The sequence below is a fragment of the Thamnophis sirtalis genome, unplaced genomic scaffold (assembly GCF_051295495.1).
Source record: "Thamnophis sirtalis isolate CommonGarterSnake01/CBP01778 unplaced genomic scaffold, rThaSir2_p1.2 scaffold_4, whole genome shotgun sequence".
Taxonomy (NCBI): domain Eukaryota; kingdom Metazoa; phylum Chordata; class Lepidosauria; order Squamata; family Natricidae; genus Thamnophis; species Thamnophis sirtalis.
The window spans coordinates 100545249-100572007 of record NW_028261384.1 but is presented as its reverse complement, the minus strand read 5'-3'; the positions used below and the strand labels follow the sequence as shown (position 1 = coordinate 100572007).

At 39.0% G+C, this 26759-nt stretch overlaps 2 protein-coding genes across 7 annotated transcripts in view; one reads left to right on the top strand and one right to left on the bottom strand.

Moving 5' to 3' along the window:
• On the top strand, positions 1-13404 carry CBX1 (chromobox 1). 4 transcript variants are annotated; one of them, XM_087713587.1, is made up of 6 exons: positions 1-204; positions 1516-1639; positions 6852-7022; positions 8069-8246; positions 9024-9118; positions 12135-13404. In XM_087713587.1, the coding sequence occupies exons 3-6, from the start codon at positions 6883-6885 to the stop codon at positions 12277-12279; spliced, it is 558 nt and encodes a 185-aa protein (XP_087569713.1). In that variant the 5' UTR covers positions 1-204; positions 1516-1639; positions 6852-6882; the 3' UTR covers positions 12280-13404. The 4 variants fall into 4 exon arrangements, with proteins under 4 accessions (XP_087569713.1, XP_087569714.1, XP_087569712.1 ...); XM_087713588.1 differs by having other exon boundaries at positions 1516-1685; XM_087713586.1 differs by lacking the exon at positions 1516-1639.
• Positions 13405-15650: 2246 nt separating this feature from the next.
• NFE2L1 (NFE2 like bZIP transcription factor 1) overlaps positions 15651-26759 on the bottom strand; it is a 31252-nt gene continuing 20143 nt past the window's right edge. For 2 of the 3 annotated variants that reach the window (XM_087713583.1, XM_087713584.1), the window contains exons 4-7: positions 25487-25705; positions 23212-23301; positions 22285-22446; positions 15651-18826 (exon numbers count right to left, since the gene is read on the bottom strand). In XM_087713583.1, the coding sequence (XP_087569709.1) occupies positions 17513-18826; positions 22285-22446; positions 23212-23301; positions 25487-25705 (1785 nt within the window). In that variant the 3' untranslated portion in view covers positions 15651-17512. Of the gene's footprint in view, positions 18827-22284; positions 22447-23211; positions 23302-25486; positions 25706-25890; positions 26492-26759 lie in introns of those variants that run through there. The other variant, XM_087713585.1, reaches the window with a different exon arrangement.

Here is a 26759-nt window from a genome sequence, read left to right as displayed (position 1 = left end):
TCTCGGCGGGTAGAGGGGTTTCAGCGCTCTTTTGTTTGGCGGAGGCGGATCGAACGCGAGAGGCCCTTTTCCCAGCCGTTGCTCCTCTTACTTCAGAAGCGGGGACCTGCTCTTTCGTCCACTGCAGCCGAGGCTCCTCCGCTTCTCCGTGCTTCTTTTTATCTTTACATTTCCACTTGTGGGGTCTTGGCGAGGCTAACCAAGGTAAAGAGGGGAGAAGGGAGCAGGGTGGAGGGCTGCCAGATAACTCGCGCGCGGCTTATGAGGGCGAAGCGGCCATATTGGGGGTGGGCTGCAAAGGTTTCCAGAGGGGTTTCTGGAGATCTCGAGATCTTGCAGGATTCTAAACGGTCTTCCGCCGGGCGGGGGGGACGGGGACGAAACGTATAATATGGCTGAGGTTAGAAACCTAATTTGGCCTTAAAGGGGAAGGACAAGAAATTGATACGCGACGGATTATGGCGGCGCACTTCGCCTGAAGAAGTTGCATAGCATAGCATAGCCTTTATTGTCATTGTACAAAATAAATACAAGGAAATTGGCTTTAGCCTCAGACTAAAGTAGGTTTTAGGCTGAGTAAGGCAGAGGTATGTATACTACTGTATTCAGATGCACTGTAAAACATAGCAGGCGATGGAGGGCTGTACAGGTTATCGTTGGTGGGACGTGCTTTTCAGAAAACAAATATTGAATGTGTAATTGAAAATGTTAAATGTGTGCTTCATACCGGTGAAATGGAAGATTAATTATGTAAAGAGGTTGGGGAATAGGAGAGAAAGATGAAAGTGTTGGGTTTCAAATAGATGAACACCTGATTTGGGGGTGGGGGGATCCAGTCTTTCTGACTGAGAAAGATGCTCCAAAAGAAAACTAGCGAGTTCTTGGAGGCTTCTCTTTTTTATTGGAGAGAAATATAAGCAGGGATGGAGTAGATTTGTATCTTCAGGAACTAAGTTGGATTTTTTACCCTTAAGATTGGTGGGAGATTAATATGACATTTCATTTCATTTTTCTGTAGATAACATGTACACTATAGAGACTTGCATAGCCCTAGACATTCCCAAAAGCTGTTGATAGTGAGAAGAATCTGTTCAATGAATACATGACATTATTTGGAGCATAGTCAAGCCGCTTCTTGCTGGTTAGCAAGAAGTCAGTAGATCTTGAAAGAATTGGTAAAAAGAACCTCCAGGTCTATGTCTTAAAAATTGATGTGAAATGTATTTATGATGGTGGGATATTATTACAAATACATTTATGGAACTACACATAGGATATATTAAATATTTGTGATAGATTATGCTGTAAAATACTAACTTGTATTTTTTTACTACATTTTGGCCAGGAGTTTGCTTTTGTCATACTTTATCATCAGTACAACTAGATCAGACATGTACTATATTAACTGATCTAAGGTAACTTGTAGTATTCTTATCTGACTTGAGCCTAGGTTTCCCCAGTTCAGGTTTAATACTCTATTCGTTTACAACATTGATGTATGTTTAATGCACCTAGGTATGCAGATCCAAAGAGTTAAACAGACACTCTCAGTGATGCTGATAAGAGCAGTATCTGCAACCCTGCTCAATTGTTTCAGGAGCCCTTCATTGAACACTCAATCATTTTGCTGCTCCTGATAGTAAGTACTTGCTCCTGGGATTTCAGTACTAATTCATGTTCACAAGGTTAGTTTACAGTATAATAAACCATGAAACCCTAAATTGCAAATGTAACAGTATGAACTTGAATATAATGTGTTATGGTTAAGATGGTTGGACAAGAACCAGAGAGACCCAGGTTCAAGTCTGCATTCATTGGGTAGATAGTTACTCACCTTGGTCAGGATGTGAAAATAAAATGGGATGAGAGTACAGGTAGTCCTCAACTTAGGACCACAATTGCTAGCAAGGCATTAAGTGAATGATGTTCCATTTTATAACTTTTTTGCCACATTGTTAAGCTGTGAATTATGAGTTATTAAGTGAATCATATGGTTATTAAGTGAATCATATGGTTAAGTGAATTTGACAATAAATTATTATAGTGTATGGCAGTTATCCAGTTATGTTATTGGTTTGAGCTCCAAGCTTGATGATTTGGTTGCAAACGTTTTGTCCCCATTCGAGGAGACCTTCAGTGCGCTTTGGATTGTGCTTGTCTAGGGGAGTACTGGCCTTTAAGTTGTGATTGGCTGTCTGTAGTTGCTGAGTCATAGTCCTTAGTTTTAAATACCATCTCTGTTATCCGGTGCCTGAGTTTTGATCATGTGACCCTGAGATGCTGCAATGGTTGTAAGTGTTTAAACTTGCCATAAATCACTATTTTCAATGCCATTGTAACTTCAAACATACATAAAATAAATGATTGTAAGTCAAGGAATATCTGTATTATGTGTATCAATTTGAACTACCAGGGAAAAAGTGATGTTCACATTCCAGATACATAGGGATTCTATAAATACTTTACTTTGAACTCTTGTCAGTCTGCAGAAGTTTAATCCAATTCATTAGTTACTCTCTTGCGTTATCAGTTAATCTTTTTTTCTTCTTAACATACCCAGGTTTAAATGAAAACTCAGATTAATATATACATAGTCCATTAGAACTGATATCCTTATGAAAGATTACAGCACTTTTCTCTGCAAAAAAACAAGGAAAACGGATCACTCATTATCCAATATAATTGTTTATGTGTTAATAATATGGACCAAGAACTAGTAACCTATTACCAATATTCAGCATTTTATGCTTAGAAACGATTAATAATTGAAAATGAATTAATTCTTACATTAACTAATTATTAGTTAATATTATGCCCATTTCCTCTTCACTTTTCTACTTAGATAGTATAATTAGATCTAGATATACCTGGCAGTATTTTTTGGCAAGATTGATGAGAAGGAAATTTGTAGGATAGTAATTAAATGAAAATATGTTTGCATTGAGTATCTAATGGGAATTTAATTGTGGTGCAATATAGGGTCATGAAATGAAATTAGTAAGCAATTTGTAGGGCTCCCTCCCATAATAATAAAAATAAATGAACTATGCTGCACATTTGAAATTATAGCCTAAGCTTGTGTTGTATCATTATAACCTCTTGTTACAGCAATTGTTATTTATTTTGAAAATAAATTGCAAATATTTGACTTCATTTTCCATTTTTATAGTTATTTACATACTTTGATTGTCTTGATATCTTAAATACTGCCTACTTAAACTATACACTTTTGTTTTTGTTTGGTTTCTATTACAGGTAGTCTTTGGCTTGCAGCCATTTTCTTAGTGACCATTCAAAGTTGCAATGGCATTGAAGAGTGACTTATGACTGTTTTTCACACATACAAATGTTGCAACATCTCCTTGGTCATGTGATCAAAATTCAGATGCTTGGCAACTGGTTCATATTTGTGACAGTTGCCATGTGCCAGGATCATGTGGTCATCTTTGCGAGCTTCCGACAACCAAAGTCAATAGCGTAGTCAAATTCACTTTACAGCTCTGTAACTTAACAACTGCAGTAATTCACTTAACTGTGGCAAGAAAGGTCATAAAATGGAACAGAACTCATTTAACTGTCTAATTTAGCAACAGAAATTTTGGGTTCAGTTGTGGTCATAAGTCAAGGTCTACCTGTATATGAATAAGGAAACTTAATTGCTTTTTCAGTTATATGTGATCAAATAACCTCAATGCATTTTGAAGTATATGGTTTTGGTGATGGGGAAATTAATTTATTAGAGAATTGTAGAGTGACAAATGGATATAAAGGAGAAGAGAAAGTAAAACATGTAGAAAGGATAATTTCATAGTAAAAGTATATAGTTGAAGCCAAAAAAGGGAAATAATTAAAATATTTTTTTAATGCTAAGATGAATTATATTGGGAGAAGGAAGTTTTGCCAACATACATACCCTATGGTAAAGCTATTCTGCATTTTTATTATAAAGTAGGCATTTTGAAGCAGGAGGTTAAGGAGAGGAAAATATAATTGAATCCTCTCCTTAAGCTTTTCTTCTTTCAAGAATCTGGAGGAGGCAGATGAGGAAATGGAAGCTAAGTAAGGAAAAATATTTTTACATCTTTCTGTACAGATTATGCTCCTTCTGGTTAACAGCATTTTTATTGAAAGGAATGTGTCATATCATTGGGAAAAAAAGATAAATTTGTTTTTATAAATTCCTTGAAAAGCGCAATCATATTAGAGTAATCACATTTCACAGATATGTGAACATTAAAAGCTGTAGCCTTTCCCATCTATTTCTGTAATGGGAAGTACCGTTAGATGAAAAGCTAGAGAAAGTGTTATGTTTCCTGAACGCATGCCATCTCTTTAGCACAAAAGTTTGATGTATCATGGAAAAGTAATTAATTGAAATGATAAGTTTTGACAAATGTCTTGCTTACAATATCATTTTACACACTATAGAAAGCTGAAAATTATCTGTAAGTGTCTGGAAACCTTGAGCCAGGCGAGAGGAGTGATTAAGCAGGGAAATAGCCTCAAGACCTTGTGCAACTTCAAGAGATAAACCTGACTTTTCTTGAATTTCATGGAACCTTATTTAGTTCTTAAGAGAAGTCAGGCAGTCTGGAGACATTGTTGTACTTGTGGAACATAAACTTAATTGTTTTCTAGGATATCCATCTCATTATAACTTTGGACTATTCTGAGTTTTGGCATCACATAAGACTATTAAAATCTATATAAAAGTGTATGTTCCTCCCTTTCCTGTTTGAGCGGAATATGTATATGATAGAAATAGAAATAAGCCTTAATTCAAGGAAATTCAGATGCTCTTGGTTAAATCCATATGCAAGTACTGTAGAAAATTAATTCTGTCTTCACTTAATTGCATTAATTTGAATTACCGTATTTTTGGTGTATAAGACGCACTCCCTCCCAAGTAGGTGGAAATGTCTGTGTGTCTTACAGAGCGAATATTGCTGAAGCCCACCCACCTGCCAGCCCTCACCCTTCCGCCTCTGCCTCCCACCAATTTGCCTCGTTGCAGCAAACAGCTGGTCAGCTTTAGTACAGCCTGATTTAGCATGAGCAGCTGATCAGTCTGCCTCCCGGAATACCACAAATCAGGTGTTCCAGGCTGCAGGGACTGTCTGTACCTTTGGGCACCCCATTTTTGGCTTCAGCGTGCCCCATTTTCACTCTGTTCCAGGCAGCAGGGATAGGTGGCGGCAATCCCCACTGCCTGGAACAGGCCAAAAATGGCACACTGAGGCGGAAAATGGAATGTGCAGAAATGGTGGCGGCAGCAGCAATCTCTGCAGCCGGGAACAGTTGATAGACGGTATTCTGGGAGGCTGATACAACTGCCAATCAGCTGCTCATGCTAAATCAAGTTGTGCTGAAACTGACCAGGCTCTTTGCTGCAAGGAGGCAAATTGCTGGGAGGCAGAAGCAGATTATTTTCTTGTTTTCCTCCCCAAAAGCTAGGTGCGTCTTATACTCCAGAGTGTTTTATAGTCTGAAAAATACAGTAGTTTTGATGTAGCTCTATAATTTACTTATTTTAATCATGTATATTTTATTTTGCTTTTGAAATAGTAATGCATGAAAGGAATTCTCACTGGCTTCAAACTTAGAAATTGAAAAGACCAAGTCATACAAAGAAAAGGGAGTACAGACAGAAAAAGATTTGTTGGTGTGCCAAGAATGTTAAAAACCCATGCTACATTCAGAACAGCTCAAAACTAGAGCTCCCACCATTTGGAAGCCAGTTTAAGCTTAATAAAATGTGTTTAGAAATTTCCTTCCTTCTCAGCCCCTGTTCATAGGCATCTCCCTAGCTAACCATTCATCATTACAAACTAGACCCTTTTCTAAACCCTAGCTGTGCTTTTGTCTGTTTTTATCAGACCCCAACTGAGACAAGTGTATCCTCCTGCTGTGACATGTTTTGTCTGCAGGAGGCCTTTTCTTTTTCCAGTAGATTGTAATTCTTCATTTCCAGTAGACGCAAGCTGTTTAATCTAGTTTGCTTGCTGGATGCACTTATGTTGTTCCTACTATTTGATAATGTTATCTTTCTCTCTTCTTATCAAACTATTGTTCTATCATAAGTAGAGAACCTGTTGGTTTTTCTGAGAATAGCAAAAAAAGAATGTGATGGCTAATATTTCTTCCTTTGAACATAAAAATTCATTCTGAGAAATTTAAAGTTGAAACATAATGCTGTTTGCTGCAGTGTATTCTGTTCTTGGAATAAAAACTAAGTTGCATAGAACTTGTTATAGTCATCTGTCTGTAACTGTTGCCTTAGTTGCATGTGCCATTCTGGTAGAATCAGATCCCAGAGTTGATCTGTATGTCCCATTAATTAAAAAGACTATGCTATTGAATCAAATCATCACAGATGATGGACATATGAAAGCCATTCAGCAAAGCTTGGGTTTATGTCCTAATGGTCCTGTATTGCAGGCTAATTCTGCCCATAGCCTGAAGTTTGATCCTGAAGGGCTCAAGATTAATTCAGCTTTCCATCCTTCCAAGGTTGGTAAAATGAGGGCTCAGAATGTTGGGGGTAATATGCTGACATTGTAAACTGCCCGGAGAGTGCTGTAAAGACTATAGGGTGGTATATAAGTCTAACTGTATTGCAATAATGTAGATATTTGTGGACCATAGATGTTGATAAGACTTACATATTTCATGTGTGTTCTTGTGATTGTATTTCTACCTATGTAAACATCTTAATTTTTTCATTATTGTTTTATGGTTGAACACTGGGTAGAAAAGAATATAGCAACTTCTATTTAGTATTGCTGATGTAGTTCCAAAAGATTTCCAATCGGCATTTTCATTCCTGATGTCTCTTTCATTTTCTGTAACAGCCTCCTTTAAACCGCAAAGCTGGCGAGCACAATGGGAAAAAAGCAAAACAAGAAGAAAGTGGAGGAGGTCTTGGAAGAGGAAGAAGAGGAATATGTGGTGGAGAAAGTTCTTGACAGGCGGGTAGTGAAAGGCAAAGTGGAATACCTGCTTAAGTGGAAAGGCTTTTCAGAGTAAGGCTACTTCCTTTATTTTGTAGTTCTGTTGAAAGATTGGCTGACTTCGGTTTTTCAGACCTTGTATTGACATTCCATTGTGCTTATTTCTTAGAATGATGGTTTTTTTAAAATCCAGTTTAATTTTTTAAAAAATCTTACCTTGTGGTAATGTACTTCAACTGGTAGATTGAACTTTAAAACCTGCCCCACTGTGTTTTTAAACATTTTATATTAGTTTATGTTATCTTAGGTCTGTCCTTAAAGGTACAAACCTTTGGCAGACCTCAGGCAAATGTGACACTTTAGGAAAAGATGTGGTAATATGAACCATGGTATATGTTCCTGCAGGATAATAATGTATTTAAAAATCAGATGTAGATTGATTTTCCCCAGAGTACCTTCCAATTTGCACAGTTCTTTGTTCACATTTTAGTTATGTTGGTGAGATATCCAGATGTTTCTATATGTTTTTCCAGGGATGTATTTACTGTCCCTGTCATACATGCTCTGAGGGGCACTTGAATACATGGGCTATCCAAAACTGCTTGTCCTCCAAGAGTATTACATAAACTATGTGTTCATTAGTAATAAGGAAAATGAAAAAACTGTCTGCCTTAGTTATTAATGCACAAAAGCTTGAGCCCCCTCCCCAAATCCGTATTTTAATTCTCACTTCATAAAACCAAGACTCACACAAATAACAAAACCACTGATATCCTGGTAATTTGATTCTGTTTGTCATTAGATACCCTATGTATATCATGCAACATTCCTTCTGCTTTAGTTCAGATTAAACCATATTCCCAGGAGTTGTAACTTGTTTATGTATAGGGAAAGTTTTTTTATGTACTCATAAAAATGTCAGCAATTACGACAGGTCTAAAATAAAAGGCTTGTGCAAATTCTATAGATTTAATACTTTTCCATTTATAGAAAGTTACTCTTAAATTATGCAAAGCATTTCCAGGTCTCATAATCAGTCAGATATTTTTTTCTGATTATATATGATAGAAATATAAAAAATGATAGTTACAAACTTTGGTATTTTGGCTGCATTGCAGTGAAGATAATACATGGGAGCCAGAGGAGAATCTCGATTGCCCTGACCTAATTGCAGAATTCCTGCAATCCCAGAAAACAGCACATGAAACTGACAAGTCAGAGGGAAGCAAGCGCAAAGCTGAGTCAGATTCTGAGGATAGGGGGGAAGAAAGTAGACCAAAGAAAAAAAGAGAAGAGGTAAGTCAGATTCCTTCAACAGACGATCCACTCAAGATTACTTATGTCTTTATAGTTAAAGAGAAAAAAAGAATTAGATAGACATTTTAAATAGAGGGGCATAATTATAGTTTACAGGAATACAGTATAGATCTTTGAGATGCAGAAAAATCTTAAAATAACTGTTGCTGCCTGTTATTTTGAAGAACTTTATTCATTCCCCCAGATTTATTGCTTTATCTTGTTCATCATTCTTTCAGGTACTTAGCATTTATATTTCAGTTTTTACCTCCTTTTCTGTTTTTTTCTGTTTGTAGTTATATTTTTTCCCATTCATTCTTGGAAGTGTAGCTAAACTCCCAATTTATAGTTGTAAAACTTTAATAGCAATATAATATAGTTGTTATCCCATTAATATTTATATATAGCCCATTGTTTCATTAGTGCCTAGAATTTCAAGGAATACATGATCTCTGATAGCTGCCATTAAGGAAGAATCAGTTCACAAAAATGATAGCTCAACTTCATTTAATTTTGCTAAAGGTCTGTCCTTAAAATTACCTGAGATTAGGGTTCATGAAATCAAACAGTTTTGAGCAATATAAATTCCAAACGTTTAACACTATATTTATGATATCATTCTCAATTTAGGATTCCTTCATTTCTAGAGTATAGCAGAAGCCATTTTCTGGAAGTAATGTTTTGTATTACCTGTGGGTCCATATTAAATTCAGTGCTTGATCTGTTTGTGTTAAACTCTAAAAGCCGCAATAACAAAATTTCTATTTTGCTCTTTAGGCTGAAAAGCCTCGAGGGTTTGCAAGAGGGTTTGAGCCAGAACGGATTATTGGTGCCACAGATTCCAGTGGGGAGCTCATGTTCCTAATGAAATGGTAAATTTGTTCTTTAAATTTTGAAGCTCACATTGCACATCTTCAAATAGAAATATATGAGTAAATGTTGAGGAAATTCTGTGACATAATGTATATAATAATGACTTGCCCCAACATTACTGAGACTTTTATTGTTTTAATTTTGTTTGCCCCTGGCAGAATTTAAGCTCTTGAGTTTGTTGACAGTTGGAATGGCAGTTAACTTAACTGCCTCATTGTTCCCACTTTTATGATGGCTTCTCACATTGCCGCATCCCCATGGTCATGCGATCAAGAATTTGGGGCTAGCATGTATTAATGATAATTGCACTGATCAGGAATGATGTGTTGGCTTTTGACAAGCAAAGTCAATGGGAGAAGCCAGATTCACTTAATGACCACATGATTCACTTAATAACTGCAATGATTAGCTTAACCACCATGGCAGAAATGGGATATGATAAATATAACTGTCTTGCTTACCAACATAAATGTTGTGCTCAATTGTGGTCATAAGTCTAGTACTACCAATACTGTAGTCTGATCTGGCTTTAAATTTCCATTTAAGAAAGAAAAACATAATTAAAATAATTTTTAAAAATAATTATTTGTATAAGATCTGAGAAGTGATTTTTCAATTTAGAGACCAGCCATCTTTCATTACAATTGTTTTATTAGTAATATTAAGTATAAACCAGTAGAACACTTAATGAGTGAATTATGAAATATTTCTTGTTCCAAAAGAGTCACATCTTGGGAATCCCAGGTGAGATAAATGTGATATTGTGAAGAATAAGAAAATTCAGCTTCTGTCTCTGGAATGAAATGTTTTGCATATAACTACAAACCTTCAAAATCTGATTTTGCTAAATTACAGGTAGTCCTTGACTTACAATTGATCATTTAACAACTTTCAAAAGTACAGTGATCTCAGAAAGGTTGCTTTATGTGTCTGTAAAACACTTATGACCATTGTAAAACATCATGCTATCCTCATGTGATATACAGTCCATCTTCACGTGATCACAAGCCAGATGCTTGGCAACCTGTTCGTACTTGCAACCGGTTGTCTGGGATCCTACAATCTTTTGGTAGCCATTTGATGCTAGCTTCCCCAAAAAGTCAGAGAAGCAGGCAAGGAAGATTGCAAGCTACTGCCAAAAGGATCCCCTCTGGTCTCTGAGGGCTGACTGAAGGATATGCCTACTGGGGAATAGAAATCTCAGTTCTGTGTGGAGCTGAGATTTCCAGCACAACAAAAGATTTCTCCTCCCCTCTGTCCACTGGGAGGAATTCTTTCGTTGGGCTGCAGAAACAGTTTCATTCTCTTAATATCTCCCCCCTGGGAGTGGGAGGAATCTTTGTCAGGTTGCAGTGCCTGAAAAATATAGCTCCATTTCTGCAGCCTAGTTAAAGATTTCTCTCCAATAAACCCTCTCCCCACCCCGAGGCCTCCATGATCCTTATCTAAGACTATTCACTTAACGACCCAGGAGATTGCTTAATAGCAACAACTGGGAGTGCCAGGATTGTGGTCATTGAGCAAAGTTGTCATATGGATCTCTCACTTAACTGTACACTCAACTACCAAGATTTCAGTCCCAATGGTGGTCCTAGATTGAGGATTATCTATACCTGTGATGGTGAAACTGGCAAGCATGCGCAGGTGGCACGCAGAGCCACATCTGCCGGCATGCAAGTTATCAGCTCCAGGGTGCTTGCATTTGTCGGCCAGCTGATTTTTGCCTTCCAGAGGGCTGGGGTAGGATGTTTTCACCCTCCCCAGGTTTCAGGAAAGCCGCTGGAGCGTGGAGAGGGTGAAAAACAACCCCAACAGGCCAACCAGAAGTTTGGAAATGATCCGTTTCTGGCTTTTGGGGGGGGCAGGGGAAGCCATTTTTGCCCTCCCCAGGCTCCAAGAAAGCCTCGGAGAGCATGGGAAGGACGAAAAATGGGCCCAGCCCTCCCCAGGCTCTGGAGGCTTTCCTGAAGCCCCCCCCCCCCCCCCCCCCGGGAGGAAATACCAAGCTCAGCTTGGAGAGTAGTAGTACAGTGCACATGGGGGTGGAGTTGTGCAAGCATGCGCATACGGGTGGGCGCTTTGCATTATGGGTGCTGGCACACATGCTATTGCGTGCGCACTTGCATTTTGGGCACCCAACAAAAAGGTTAGCCATCACCAATCTATACAGAGAATCCTTGATTTATGCACTTAATGACTGAAATTAAGGTGTATTTTCAGAGCTACTTAAAATCTGTTTTCGGAGTTACAATGGGCAGAAATAGAAATAGGCATGCAGTCATGTAATTGTATCTTGGGTGCTTGGCAACTCACCTTTACAACCATTTTCCACATCCTATGGTCACATGACTGTAATTTCCCCAAAGAAATTGCCTGTTTCCAGCATTTAGTTTTGGTTTCCAGAAAAATTTCCCATTGGGGAAAATGAATTTGCTTAATAACTCTGTGTTTGCTTGATGACCACCATTAAAAAAGCAGTCATAAGTTTGAATCTGGTCACAGGATATCTCAAGTTATAACCTCAACAATTTAACAACATTAATTCCAGGCTCAATTATGGCCGTAAGTCAAGAACTACTTGTACAGTTTCTAGCATCCCTCATTGATAGTCATGCTGAATAAACCAATAGAAATCCAAATAATGTTTACTTTTGCAGTCCGAGGGTCACAATTTACTTCTTTGGTCTAAAGACAGTTACAGCTGCAAATATAGAGGTTGAAGTATGATGTCATAATATTGTTGCACTTTAATGGGGTGCTCCTCAACCCCTACAATTACAAAATATCCAGTGAGTTATCTTTTAAATTAGAGGGGGGGGAAATAAAAATGGTTGTAGTTGCTGCCAGAAAACATTGGCATATGTCACAACTTTAAACAATACATTCCATCAATTTATCATTGAGATGACACAACATAATGACCATCTATATTTTAAAAAAGGATTTTAACATGAATAGATCTTTATCATTCCTTGTGCGATAAATATTTAACTCTTTTTTCTCTTGATTATATAGGAAAAACTCAGATGAAGCTGATCTTGTTCCTGCCAAGGAAGCTAACATCAAGTGTCCACAAGTGGTCATCTCATTTTATGAGGAAAGGCTCACATGGCACTCTTATCCCTCAGAGGACGATGATAAGAAGGATGACAAGAATTAATCTGTTTGTCCTTCTGTCCTCATCCCTCCTTTGGCTGACTTTTGTATTAAAATACCAGACTATGGGTTTGAACATAAGGGAGAAGTGAAGAAGCTCTTGGCTGAGGAGGATGCCTTCTGTAGAAACGGGACAAGATTTCTCCCTATGACAGTGTGTTTATGTTTATATATATATGTATATGTATAAAACATATATATTCATATAACATATATATTCATAATCTGTCACCTTGATTGGAAGAACGAAGGCCACCAACAGAAACAGCAAGTGGAGGTGGCATGTTCTCTAAAGATCACCTGCAATTTGCAGCCTTTTTCTCAAATAGTGTTAACTGCATTTTTAGCATGTGTGTGTAGGTTTCATTCCTTTTTTGGGTATTATTTGTGTATTGTTGGGGTGGGAAGTGTAGGTATGTTCCAACTCACTTGAGACAAAGAGTGGCTCACAGTATTCTATAGAGTCTCATTTTTTTAAAAAAAACCTGCAATTAAAATAAGTTACTCTTAATTGAATAAAATTACTCAGTTTTGACATGTTGGAGCAAATGTGTCTTAAGTGTTAAAATTAACAATTGAGACTGCTAATACAAGAATTATCATTGCATCTAAAATTAGAGAAGATGAAAATTTAGACCCTGTAGTTGAACAGTCAACACCTTATTCTAAATAATGTTTCTTTTATGCATCTTTTTAATATCTTTTCCCACAGAATTACTTTTTTAACTTTCCTGTATGTATGTGAACTTGAGAATCTAAATGAGTGGCATCAAGAAGAAACCAGAAGAAAAAACTTTCTACAGCACAAATAAGTTGCAGAATATTCTGTAAACACTTTGTCAGACTTGGGCATTTATTATTACTTTCTTTGTCTTGGCCTGCCACCAATTTCAATTTAATAAAACTTCTGTTTTTACAAAGGACATAATTTTACCAATAAATTTGCTCAAATCCTAGTAAGCCACCAACTCCTTCACAGAGCAGTATGTACGTAGAAATGTATTGTACAAATCTTTTTTAAGATAAAGCATGTGTAGGCTTCTGTGAAAATGTTGTCTAAAACTTAAGTGTTTGGATTTAACTTCATAATGACCTGTCTTTTTGTCTTAATAAAATTTTAGATTTATAATCCTGACCTTTTTTTTCTTTTCTCTCTAAGCAAGGTCTTCCTTGCAAGTATTTCATAATGGGACATGAATCTAGAATTTAGAGGAAAATACATGGCTATAAATTTGTTCATGACATTGTACAGTATACATCATGTAGACAATTATGTGTTGTTACTATAAGATATGGAGTGACAAAGTACCTGTTTAGTGTACTACAAATGGTACTTTGTAGAAGAGAGGCCCAAAACATCTTAAAGCTAAGACATTCCATTTCTTATTCTTCTTGCTTCTAATTAGTTAAGTATATCCTGTTTATCCCCAAAATAAGACCCAACCAAAGCATAAGCCCTAGTATTTTTCAAACTGCTCGTAATGTAAGCCCTACCACAAAAATAAACCTGTTCAGATTTTCAGTCAGATGGACACATTTAGTAGTTTCCCCGAAAATAAGACTCTACCAAAAAATAAGCCCTAATGCATCTTTTGAAGCAAAAGTTAATATAAGGCCTGGTCTTATTATGGAGAAAACATGGGTAGCTATGTTGTAATAGTTATGTTGTGAGTGTTGTAATGCCCTTCTAGGTTTTTTAAAATTTTAATTTACGTTACCTTTTACTTTAATTAGTAGCTTCTGCATTTTCTCTGGAAAAAACTAAGAACCTATTACACACAGCTTAACATGCTATCTATAAGCACCACCACCCCTATGACCTGGAAAGCTAGTAAGCAAGCAAGAAAAAGCCATAATCTTAAAGCATTACTAAGATTTCTTTCTGTATCTTTTTTTCTTAAATGGCAATGGAGAAATCAGATTTACACATTGTAAATTTGTGTCCAAAGCACTTATCTTGCTGTCATGCAACAAACTGAACAAGAGAACAGAATGTTAATATTGGAACAGTTCTTCATGCCTAGTGAACTTGTTCTATAAGTGACATAAACATTCATGGGTTAAATGGAGACTGTTACACCTATAAAGTGTGTTAAGACACAGGAATATCCGACTTCTCCAGGACCTAGCCATGTGTAATTTACAATTTAGCAAATCTATGCTAAAATCTTTAATATTTGTTTTCTACACAATAGGTTGCCTGACAACACATGCTAGTGAAGATACACACTGAATTGAAAGTGTTGATGTCATAAGCTAAGGGAATCAAAATGGAAGTTGTGATCTAGATGTCTACATGGTAGTTAACATTGGAGAAGAAAGTAATGCGCATTCAGCATATCCCTGGATACATTACTCCAGGAACAATACTATCTTTAGTGCAACAAAAAAAAAAAAGCTAGGAGCCAGGAATCTACCATATGTGGGCTACTTTTACAATACATTTTACTTTGAATACATTCTGAAAACGGCTTGTTCTAATTGTACCATAAAGATTTTGTGATAGTTCTTTTAAGCAATCCAAGACAGGACATCCAGTTCTTGGTTAGCTCCGGTTTAGAGTACCAAATTATAATTTATTAATTTTTGCAAACAGAATTCACATGAAAGTAAATTCACTAGATTGGTGGTTCTCAGCCTATGGTCCGTAGATCCTTGGAGGACCTGCAATGCCATCACAGGTTTGTGAAGACTTGGAGAAATGTTATGATTTTGAATTAAGCCTTGGAAGTCTGTTGCCGTGGTATGGCCACAAAAGGTATTTAAAGGGGATAGTGATGAAGAAAATGTTGAGAACTGCACTAGATGAAACATTCTAAAGAGGACTCAATATCTTACGGAAAAATCCTTCCCCACCCACCCCCAATACATCTTGTAGCCCAATCACTATGGTAGATGTTTTCACATAGATACTCTATCTCAACATTTGACATAACATAGCTTGTTTGTCTAATGTTTAAACTCAAGCATTTGAAGCCTCTATTGAATTCCCTTTATATGATCCTTGCAAGAAGATTTTCAATCAGTTGCTCCAACTAAAATTTGCTTCTTTCTACAAATGTGAGAAAGTGGTATACAAGTGTTTTACAGAATTTGTTAAAGGAAAATAAATCAATCTGTAAGGAGATCTGGCTATATATATTTACAAGAAATTAACCATCAGATTCTTCATTCATGGGCTTGAAAGTATAGAAGATTAGTTTCACAAAAGGAAAGTTTTAATAACCCCTGATGCACTCCTATTATCACAACTAATAGCTATCTATGCATTCACTGTGCAAAGTTTCATCGGCCTACAAAAGAGTAATGAGTATTGTTATAAATATATACATTAGGTTTAGTCCTAGGTAAAGAAGACACAAAACAATGTTCAAATAGTGAATAAGCCATTTTATTTTTGTCCTGTGCTCACACTCTCCTCACTTTCCCATAGCTCATAATAGAAACCATTCAGAATTAAACCTCAGAAATAAATTAACACATGCACGCAACAGGGCTCCATCCTACCCATCCAACTAGTCACAGCTCCAACACATTTTGTGCTTCAAATTTCATGCTCTTAATTATAAAGCATGAGAAATGGAGAAGGCTTCATACATAAACGTCATGTCCACTCTCGTTTTTTTCTGGAAAAGGTCTTGGCCTTCAAAAAAACCCTAATATGTTTGCAAACATTGCTTTATACCATTTAAATCAATGCATTCCATCTCTACAATCCTCAGGAGGATGCCCATTTCAGTGTTATGCCCTCACATATCACCACATACACAGGACTGAGTGGCTGGAAAAAAACCAAAGCCATTTAGCTCTACAGTTGCTGGTCAAGTCAGTAATACTTCCAGCTGTGCTATACTGCAAGTTAACAGCTTCGGGGATGGCCTCAGAGCTTGAGGCTAGCTGTGTTCAAGGCACTACCCTCACCCTTCGCCTTTTTTTTCAATGGAGGAAGGGGGAAGTTGGAATGACATCCAAGGACAGAAGGGAAGCCAGCTGTGGAATCACCGTTAACACATTTTGAGTCTTTATGGCAGAAAAACTTTCAGTAGCTTTGATCTTCAGGGGAAGTACCACCCTTCTATCCTACATGCATACTATTAAGTTCATTCTATAGCCCTACAGGGGAGAGGAAACAATATAGGAACCTAGAGTTCTAAAACCATAATAAATTAAAATCAAAGTGCCCATTCATAAAGAGGCTTGCTGTAGATGGCTTTTAACACAGCATGCCCACTTAATAGAAGCAAAACCTGCTGTGGTGTAGACCAAATGGTGATGGTCACACACCTTGCAGACTCTAGTCAAATTAAGATCTATACCTTTGGCCCTACACTTCCCTTCACCCAAAGCAGTCTCTCTAAGCCAATCAATGGGAAAAGACAGCTTTATAGCATGCAATTTTACCATGCACCATAATGTTGTAATGCATCTTGATATTGGCCCAGAATTAATGCTGGCTCCTCACTGGGGGCAAGTAACATCTTTAACAAAGTATTCAATTAGTGAGGGATGATAAAGATGCATTTCTATAGCAATCCTATTAACACTTTCCACTCCTACCCTGCCAAATAATTGTGGTAATTGTTGAAGTACAATGATAGTACATATAAACTCCTTGAATGGGAAATTCTTACTTTCAGCTTGAAGGAAATGTTTCTCTTCTCTAGTACAATTTTCTGTGCTCCCTCTGTAGTTAAGTACATAAAGATTTACAAAGAAATCATGGCTAAGTATTCAGATTTAGGCATGGTTTTGAACTGCATATAATAGATGTCAAATTAGTTTTAAAAAATCCAATCAGCTACCTGAAATATCCAAGACTTGGGAATTCAAAGGAAAAAAAATACTCTTAGGTCTTCTCAAGCTATCCATTTAACATTTCTTCCTTTACAAAAAGCCAGCCTTAACAATTCAAATTTTTTATCCTCTGCTGATATTTCCCCCCTCCCCCCCCCTGCAAACACACATTATGCCAGCTAATTCACTCTCATAATGTTCAATTGGTTTGAGACTTTTGGAAGCACAGGTCTTTCCCAACATGCTTTGCCATTCCGCCTCACAAGACTTGTAGGCCCCCTGCCCAGCAGTCTGCTCCTATACACTGGCTGGCAGCTATCATGGTTTGAGAAGATATATTGGATAAGAAGGCATGAAAGTTCCTCCAAATTCTTCTGGGCTCAGCCCTTCTCGAAGTTGCAGATTCAGCAAGTTTATGCTTTTCAAATGATATTTATCATCTTTCACTTCCTCCTGTCTTTCTGTTTCCTCTCTTGACGCCGTCCCTGCTGGTCAGCCAAGGAACGTGGTATTAGAATAACACTACCATTACTGGCATGCTGTAGAGCATATTGATTTGGAGAATAGGGCTGGCCATTCTCGTCACGCAGACGGCCAAACACCTCCTGGTAGAGGGTCTGCATCTTTTGCTTCATTTGGCGGATGGACCTGAGGAATTCTACCTTCTCCCTGAGGAGCTTTGATTTGTCTCTCTGCAAATCATCTACATCCCGCTCCAGATTGAGGATAGTGTCCAGTTTTCTTTTACGACAATTCTGGGCTGCCATCTTATTCTTACCCCTTCTGCGAATGTCACGGATTAGACTCAGCTGTGCTTCACTCAACTGATACTTGGACAGGAGTTCATTGAATTCCTCTACAGGCAAATTGATGATCTTTTCATTGGGAAAAGGAATCTTCATGGCTCTGGCTCTATGTTCATCTCTACTCATCTGCTTATCTAGAAAATCTGCTTGCTTTTCTTTGGAACTCTTCTTTCCCATACTAGCTGGCTGGGACTCATCAGTGTCTAAGGTCCTGGGGGCCATGTTATATGTGTGATTGTGACCCACATGCTCAAGATAAGGCAGGTACTGCAACTGAGGAGGATTCTGGTAGCTCATCCGACAGAACTTGCTATATTCTGGCTGATACCCAACAGCTCCTTCTGCATCTTCAAAGTCCACATTTTCAGTATCAGAATTGTAGCCCACAGCTCCCTCCTCAGAAAAGGAGGAAGAGGCCGAAGAGGAGGAGGATGCTTCTGAGCTGCTGAGAGAAGCAGGGCTGTGACTTGAGTCCAGAGAGAGCCCTGAGTCTGAATCAAATTCCTCCTCCAAGCGGGATGCCTGCACTGGATTGAAGCCTTCTTCAATAGCCAAATCCATTAAACTAATCTCATCCAACATGGCTTCATCCAGAAGCCCTCCAAGTGGGTCTGGGAGTTCAGGCCCAGATGTTTCATTTGAGGTGCAGTTTAGCTGGGGAGGGAAAAAAATGCCACTTAAGTTGGTAGAGCCAAATGTGGTATTGAAGCCAGTGGAGTTATCAGGAACCAGCTGCAGCAAAGCTGAGCCTCCAGCCATTGAGGGACTTTCAATTTCAGAACTGAACAGGGAAGGAAAATCTTGTGTGCAGCCAGCTAGCGATGCCTGATGCAGGCTGACATTCTGGTTAATAGGGGTAGATGGAGCAAGGCTGTAGTTGGCTGTCAAAAGATCTCCATTTGGGTTGTTGTACAGAGTTTCTACAGCTGTAGTGCTATTTACCTCCATGCTCTGCAAAGGAAAAAGTGATTGTTTAGATTCTGCAGGTCTCAATCAACATCATAAAATATAAAGAATCCAAGAAAAAAAGTAACAATGAGTTATGTTTCCATTAGCAGAATGGATATTATTGGTGGATCAAATTACCCCATTGCTTACAACACATAACACAAAGTCTGATCCAGTGGACCCTCCCATCTCGCAGAGCTTGGGGCATAGAAGATAATAGGAGCAGTATATTAGATTTAATTCCAAACTTAGTATCTTATATTCTTGGCACATTGGTCTGGAAACATATACAGGTAGTCCTCGAGTACAATACAATGGAGCCTGCCCATTCCATTCGTAACCCAAGAATTCGTGGGAGTAAATCTCGTCCCCTCAACGGAATCACTTTTGCTACACTTTCGCTAATCAAATGCACGTTTCGTTAAGTTCACATGAGGTATTTCAGGGTGGGGAAGGCCATGAGGGGCCTAGTGATGGAACAGGTCATCTGCTTAAGACCACCCAAGGCTTACCCGACCCACTGAAATACCTCATATTCCCCACAATTGCTTCCCCCCAATCTGCCACGCCGGATCACTTACCACTAGCAAGCGGTCTCTTCTCTAGCTTCCCAGCCATGCTCCCACCGACACTCCATTTAGGCCCATGCAGCACTTTGCCGACCAAATGGAGCTTCGGAGGGGCACCCCTAGTGTTTACAAACAAGTCCCAAACTATGAATCTTGCACCCGACGGCAGTTGTTCGCTCTTATGAACAAATGCAGAGGCTCTGCAATATGCATCCTGTATTTTGTTGGTCAAAACGGAGCTTCAGAGGGCCTGCCCTGCCCCGACGCTCCATTTAGGCGTGGATAGGCCTCACACAGCACTTTGTAGGCCAAAATGGAGGTTTGGAGTGGCAGACCCACCCCTCCGAAGTTCTGTTTTGGCCAGAAAAATGCCAGGTGAGGCTTGCGCAGGCCTAAATGGAGCATCAGAGGTGTGGGCCTGCCTCTCCAAACTTCCATTTCGGCCTGCAAAATGCCGGGCGAGGCATGCCCAGGCTTAAACAGAGCATCGGTAGGGTGGGTCAGGCCCTCTGAAGCTCCGTTTTGGCCAATAAAGTGCAGGATGAATGTTGCTGAGGTTGTTCGTAAGGGCAAACAACTGCCATGGGCTGCAAGATTCATAGTTTCAGGACTTGTTCATAAACACTACACTTACGCTTATCACATAACATTGAACATTCACTAAGGGAACACTCATAACCCGGGGATTACCTGTACACATCAATATTTATGGTAGTCTTCTCATCCACTTAAATGGACAGAAAACTCAGATATAGTTTACTCTAAACAAATAGAAGTTAAATACCATGTTCTTAAATAACAATCTTTTTAGTTGCTGCCCTCTTATAATCAAAAAAGCATCTAGGAAGATGTAGCTATTGTTTTCCGAAGATTCTTTCTACATACAAATGCATACCCAATTCTCCCCTCTAGCCACCAAGTTTTTTGCAAAATAAAAAAGTGGGAGGAGGGAGGTTAATTACTTGTTATATAAATGAAACACTGCTACTAGGGGATTCCTGGGCAAAAGTTAAACATCTAGCACAATGTTATTGATCATGCTGCTGCGAGACCAGTAGCTATTTGATCTAAACACTTTAGCATGTTCTAGAAATGAAAGAAATGTTAAAAGAAATTCCAGGGACAGAGATTACTGGCAGTTTTGTTTTTGTTTTTTTAAATCCTGGCAAGGACAAATGCTATGTGATATAATTCAAATACAGGCACGCTGCATGGTTTTGCATATGAAGGATTTTTTCCTATGTTGCACTGAATTATTAGGGTTAGGAATTATTAGAATCCTGAAGATTATTTGGATTTCCCCTCTAACACATGGTTTGAAAGTATCTCTGTTTCACTGTCTTGCTAGCAATCATTTAGTGCTACTCATTTTTCTGACTTTGATGAATACATTCAACAAGATTGTTTTGTCAGGCCTGGCCCCCTGACAGATTTTAAGAAGGTTACAACTCTACAGGATTTTGCTTTTATCCTTTTATATCCTAGTGTTCTATTTTATTGTCCTACCAAATACTACAGGAAAAAAAAGTCCTAGCAGGAGTAAAGAAAGTGCTCTGCATTACAGATACTACAAAGAAAATGAAATGTTCTGTTTTACATTTGACTGAAGCCTTTCAAAACAACATCAAATAAATAGCAATATTAATTCTCTGATCCAAAACTGAAGCCTGGAAATATGTGTATGGGAAGATCCAACTTTCTTCCATTTCCAGGACAATACCTATAGGTCAGTGGTGTCGAATCTATGGCACACACAGAGGTGGCACTCAGAGCTCTCTCTGTGGGCATGCGCGCCATCGCTGCAGACCAGCTCCATCGCATTTCTCTGTCATGCTTCCCACCTTTGTTTGTAAGGAAACAAAAGTTTATGGGACTAAAAAGAATGTTTGAAGCAGCATTCCGCCTTTGTCACAGTACATTTGCTGTTGCTTTCTCCATGGCCTGCCTGGTGTTCTTGCAGCACCTTTAGCGTGCTTCACAATGGGGGAGACGGAGTCCCCTCCTCCTGGAGCTCATTATGACGCAGAGCCACAATGCAACCCTGCGTCGTCTCGCCTCGCCTCCCGGATGTCAGTTGCTTTTCCTGCAGAGCTGCCAGTGTTGGGATGCCCTGCCTCCCCGCTGGCCAGCTGGTCTTTGGCTCTTCGCCGACAAGCTGAGCATGGGTAAGCTGCTCCTGGGCTCGTCAGTCTCAGGATGTCAGATTCCCACCACCCAGCACCAGTTCAGGGGTTACCCCTCCCGCCTGGGGGGAGGAGAGGGGGAGAGAGAAGAAGGGAGGGAGGGAGGGAAAGAGAGGGAGGGAAAGAGAAGCAAGAGAGGCAGAGGGGGGCAGGGAAACAGAGACAGAGAGAGAAAAAAAGAGGGCGGTAAAGAGGGGGAGGGAGAGAAAGAAAGAGGGAGGGAAAAAGAGAGAGGGAGGGAAAGAGGTGGCAGTAGAGGGAGGGAGGGAAAGAGAGGGGGAGGGAAAGAGAGAGAGAAAGAGGGGGGAAGAGAGGGAGGTAAAGAGAAATGATATTACAAAAGATTTTCTTTTTTGCTATTGTTGCTAAATGTAATATTTCAAAACCAGAAAAAAATGAAGCGGCATAAAAGTACATTTATCACATTTTCTTAGAACAATTAACTGAACGCTCCTTGTTTATCATTATTTTAGGTAACAAAACCTCATTATTCAGGTTAAATTGCCATGTTGGCACTTTGCAATAAATATCATAAGTTTGAGTTGCAGTTTGGGCACTCAGTCTCTAAAAGATTTGCCATCACTGCTATAGGTTGTGAAAAACTGATGCAAGCTGGAAAAAGAGCAGTGCTAAATCCAGCAAGCTTAGGAGATTATCCTACATCTATTGTCCTGGAGAAACCAACACATGAAGAAATTGCCTTCCTCACCTGTGTTTCCATGATAGACATGAGGTCCTGCCACTGCTGCTCCAGATCAAAGGGCAGCTCTGTCTCTGTCAGAAGGGGAGACAGGAGCCCCTCTGACACGACAGAAGGTCCACTCTCGTTAGGCAGAGAGTCAGCTAGGCTGGGAACATCTGCAGCTGGAAACTAAAACAAAACAGCAGAGTGAATGAAAAAAGTGTTAAAAGAGCAATAAATCATTTTTCTTTCCTTTCAGTATATGAAATGTAGATGTTCTTTTATCACATGCTAGAGCAATCCAATCTCTTTCCCAAGAATTATTATTTACTTAAATATATTTGGCATTTATATAAAGATATGAATAAATAGTAGCTCAAGATATTATACATTATACTCCTATAAAGAAATCATGTGAAGTGGTTGGAATAAAGAATAAAGTTTGCCAAAGGAGTTCTTAGGGAACTTCATGAAACGTAAGTGAGATTTAGTCTGTATTCTATTAACCTCCCTAAGACTACACTAGAATAAGACCAAGCAAAGGTGGGGAGGGAAAGGGGGTTCAATTTGCAAGATATGGAATGCTGTCATTTTAAAACAAACAAGGCATTTAGGTTAGTGGGTGAGCAAATTCCTGGATTATTCAGAACATTCTATTCTTTTCAAAGCATAGCACACTTGACTATTTCCCAAGGTTATTGCAAGGACATGAGATGGAAATTCAGTCTATTGTTAAATTGGAATGATCACTGAAACTGACAAATAGAGTGAACACTAAGCTAACTTTCTCCAACTGATACCCTCCAGATGTGTTGGGCCCCAGCTACCACAATTCCACTTACCATTGCTGCTGATCGAAAATTACTGGAGTTGAAATCTGATATATCTAGAAGGCTCAGCATTGCGGTAGGCAACCAAACTGATCAGCTCTACTTCCAAAGTGAAAATATGTACCTCTGAATTTTCTCCAAAAGGAAATGTAGCCTCCAGCAATCTAAGACACTCCTCCAAAGACAAGGTTGTCTGATCCTCCACCCCAGGCGCCTAGGGAAAAAAACAATATAAAGGCCGTTTTACTGACCCAAGGCCAAACCATGAAGATAATCTATTTCTGTGGTTTTCTAGTGTTTAATATTTATGTTCTTTTTCCTTTACTTCTTCTTTTTTCCCTGACTCTTAGTATGTGATATATAAACTAAACTACGGACAGAGTGGCCAATGTTTTGGTACACAGAATCTGCTTTTTAATTTTTGCTATCAGGAGCTTCACTGGTGACGAATTCAACTGAATAGAAAAAGATTTTTTTGCATTCAGGGAATTCCAAGGGTGATAGCAAATACGGTTTAACTGTCTTTATCTGTCTTTCAGAGTTTACAGTTTTTAGGTCTTCTCTCTTAAAATGTCAGTGAATTACACAATCATTTTTAGTCATATTTATCAAATGTGGAGACTACCCATATAACAAACAAAGTGGTTCTGTGCAATTTTAGTCAGAAGGTACCCTGGAAGATTGGGGGTAGGGGGGGTTGAACCCCATGTGTGACCATGTGCAAAGATGTGGCTTAAGGTATTCCACCCAAGTCCAAAATAGCATCATCTGCTCAAAATCTGATATATTTCATCCAAAGCAATTTTTAAAAATTAATTATTCTTAAAAAAACAGTAAATATATAATTAATCCAAAGGGCAGAATTTCAAGTGGTCTGTACAATTTGTACAGATAGTTCTCAACTTATGATCACAACTGACCCTCAAATTTATGTTGTTAAGTGAGAAATTTCTTAAGCGAGTTTTGCTCCATTTTACGACATTTCTCACCCAGTTTGTTAAGTGAATCACTGAAGTTCTTAAATAGTCACAAGGTTGTTAAGTGAATCAGGTGTCCCTATTGACTTTGCTTGTCAGAAGATCGCAAAAGGGGTTACGTGATCCTGGCAACCGTCATAAATGTAAGTCAGCTGTCAAGTATTCAAATGTACATCAAGTGATCACAGGGAATGCTGCATAAGTTGTAACTTCAAAGTCACCAAATGAACTGTTGTAAATCGAGGACTACCTTATTTCATGCCTATCTATCTCATAACCTATCCCAGTAAAAAAGAGAAGCAGCAAACAAATTGTAGGAAAACGTAAGTGCCACAATTAAGATATAACTTCCATTTACAGGCAGTCCTCAACTTATGACCACAATTGAGCCCACAATTTATGTTAAGTGAAACATTTGTTAAGTGAGTTTTGCCCCCATTTTATGACTTCTCTCCCCACAATTGTTAAGTGAATTACTGCAGTTGTTAAATTAATAACGATGTCCTTAAGTAAATCTGGCTTCCACACTGACTTTGCTCGTCAGAAGGTCACAAAAGGTGATCACATGATCCCAGGACACTGCAACCGTCATAAATATGAATCAGTTGTTCAGCATTTGAGTGTAAATCTCAATGCCATGGGACAATGCTGCTATGATCCTAAGCATGAAAAATGGTCATAAATCACTTTTTTTCATTGTAACTTCAAACGGTCACTAAACACACTGTTGTAAGTCGAGGACTACCTGTACTTCTTGTTAGATGAAACCTATAAAAAGTGCTGCAGAAAATTGTTCTGAATGCCTGCTTCCCAAAGAACAGTACAGCTGAGCCCTTAGGTATCAATGAACCAGAGCCTATTCTGCCCTCTTGAGGACTATTCTCTGCCCTGCATATGAAGCAGAAGAAGATATTGGAAAGAGTGAACTTGACAGTCAGCAGACTGGATACACAGATCACAGGAATTTGGGCAACAAACTCCAGGTAGCCTCTATCCACTGAGGTCCAACTAATAAGGTTCCAAGTTTTTATTGATAGATAGATAGATAGATAGATAGATAGATAGATAGATAGATAGATAGATAGATAGATAGATAGATAGATAGATAGATAGACAGACAGACAGACAGACAGACAGACAGACAGACAGACAGACAGACATAGGGATAGATAGATAGATAGATGATAGATAGATTTTATTTAAAAATAAAAGCTCAGCTTAGTTTAGTATGTAAGCACATTAAAACACATAAATAATTTGAGAAGATATAAAATAGCACCCAAAAGAAAAATATGGGAGACAGTATACTTTTTGGAAAATGAACTGAACTACAGGTTGCAATCTTCTTTACGGGACAGGTATGGAGTACAATGTCAGAATGGCAGGAAAGAAATCTGTGCTTCCCCATCAGGGTGTTTTTACCTGCGCAGGGAAGCTCTCCCCTGTCTCGCCATCCACTACTTCAGTTCTGTCAGCGATGCTGCTGTCCCCTCTGTTCCTCCAGCCATCCCCACATTCTTCACTGTTACTTGGTTCTTTATCCACGTCGTTTTCTTTCTGGCGGTGGCTGTAGTCAAAAATCTCACGTCCAGCACCAAGGTCAATATCCTGTCTCCACAGGATATCAATTAAATCTATATCCTAAAATAAAAAAACAGGGAGAAAGAAACATGACTGTCTCTCTTCATCAGAAAGACTTATTCAGGAAGATGACCTCTCCTACAAAACTTCCAGGACAAATGCCTCCAGCTTTTATACCCAAAGCACCACCATAACTTCATCCATTCTGTGACATAGGCCCCACGCCATCATTTGACCCCACTCACCTCTAAGTGCCGCCCTTCATTCTGAATGGGGTGTGGTCCCTCCTCCCCTGATCCTTCCCTCGACCATCTCTGCTGCCGTGATGCTCCAGACATCTTTCCCCCCCCTACAGCCATCCTGCAAAGGGAGCTTGCCAAGAGTGGCTCTGCAAAGGAGCTGCTCCGGGGCCCAAACAAGGGACTCCATGGACAGCAACTGAGCTGTCTCCTCCTCCCTGCCCATACTACGCAGCAATGTTCTCTCTGTCCAGGCAGGAGTCTGCAGCTTTAACTGCTCAGACGGCTGGCTGGGTGAGAGAGGGAGGGCCAATTGTCATTCCGGATTGCTGCTCCATAGCGGGCTTGCATCAGCCTGTGGTGCCATTCTGTCTATTTGCATAAAGGGGTGGAGATTCTCTGCATTTTCAGCCACCTGATGCAACTTGAGAACCCGGCTTGCCATGCGTCCTATGCCTTGCCAGCTCCCTTAGCTCCACACAGCTGAGCTGCCTACCTTAACCAGTCCTTCAAACTGAAAACAATCACTTTGATGAATGCACTCTAAAAAATCTGCCTGCTTCTAACCATAAAGCAGTGAACAGGCCTCCTCCTCTACAACAGACTTTAAACAAGGTTTATTATACCTTAAAATTTCCTTTTCATCCCATACCCTACAATACCCTACAAATTCTTCCACTATAAAACAAAGATCACTCAAAGCTATATTCATTCACATACTGCAGCAGGATGTTCCTTTCATTCGGGCCCAGAAATGCTTTCCCATTCTTCCGGATTTTTTTTTAATATTGCAAACAAACCTTCTGGCTGAATGAGGCTGATGGGTCAGCACTTGGGGCTCCACCCTTCTACATTTCCATTTCCAATGAAAACCA

Coding starts and splice junctions, on each gene's coding strand:
- CBX1 (XM_087713586.1), top strand. CDS start 6,883: ATGGGAAAAAAGCAAAACAAGAAGAAAGTGGAGGAGGTCTTGGAAGAG. Junction 8,247..9,023: donor CAAAGAAAAAAAGAGAAGAG/GTAAGTCAGATT, acceptor TTTGCTCTTTAG/GCTGAAAAGCCTCGAGGGTT. Junction 9,119..12,134: donor CTCATGTTCCTAATGAAATG/GTAAATTTGTTC, acceptor TTGATTATATAG/GAAAAACTCAGATGAAGCTG.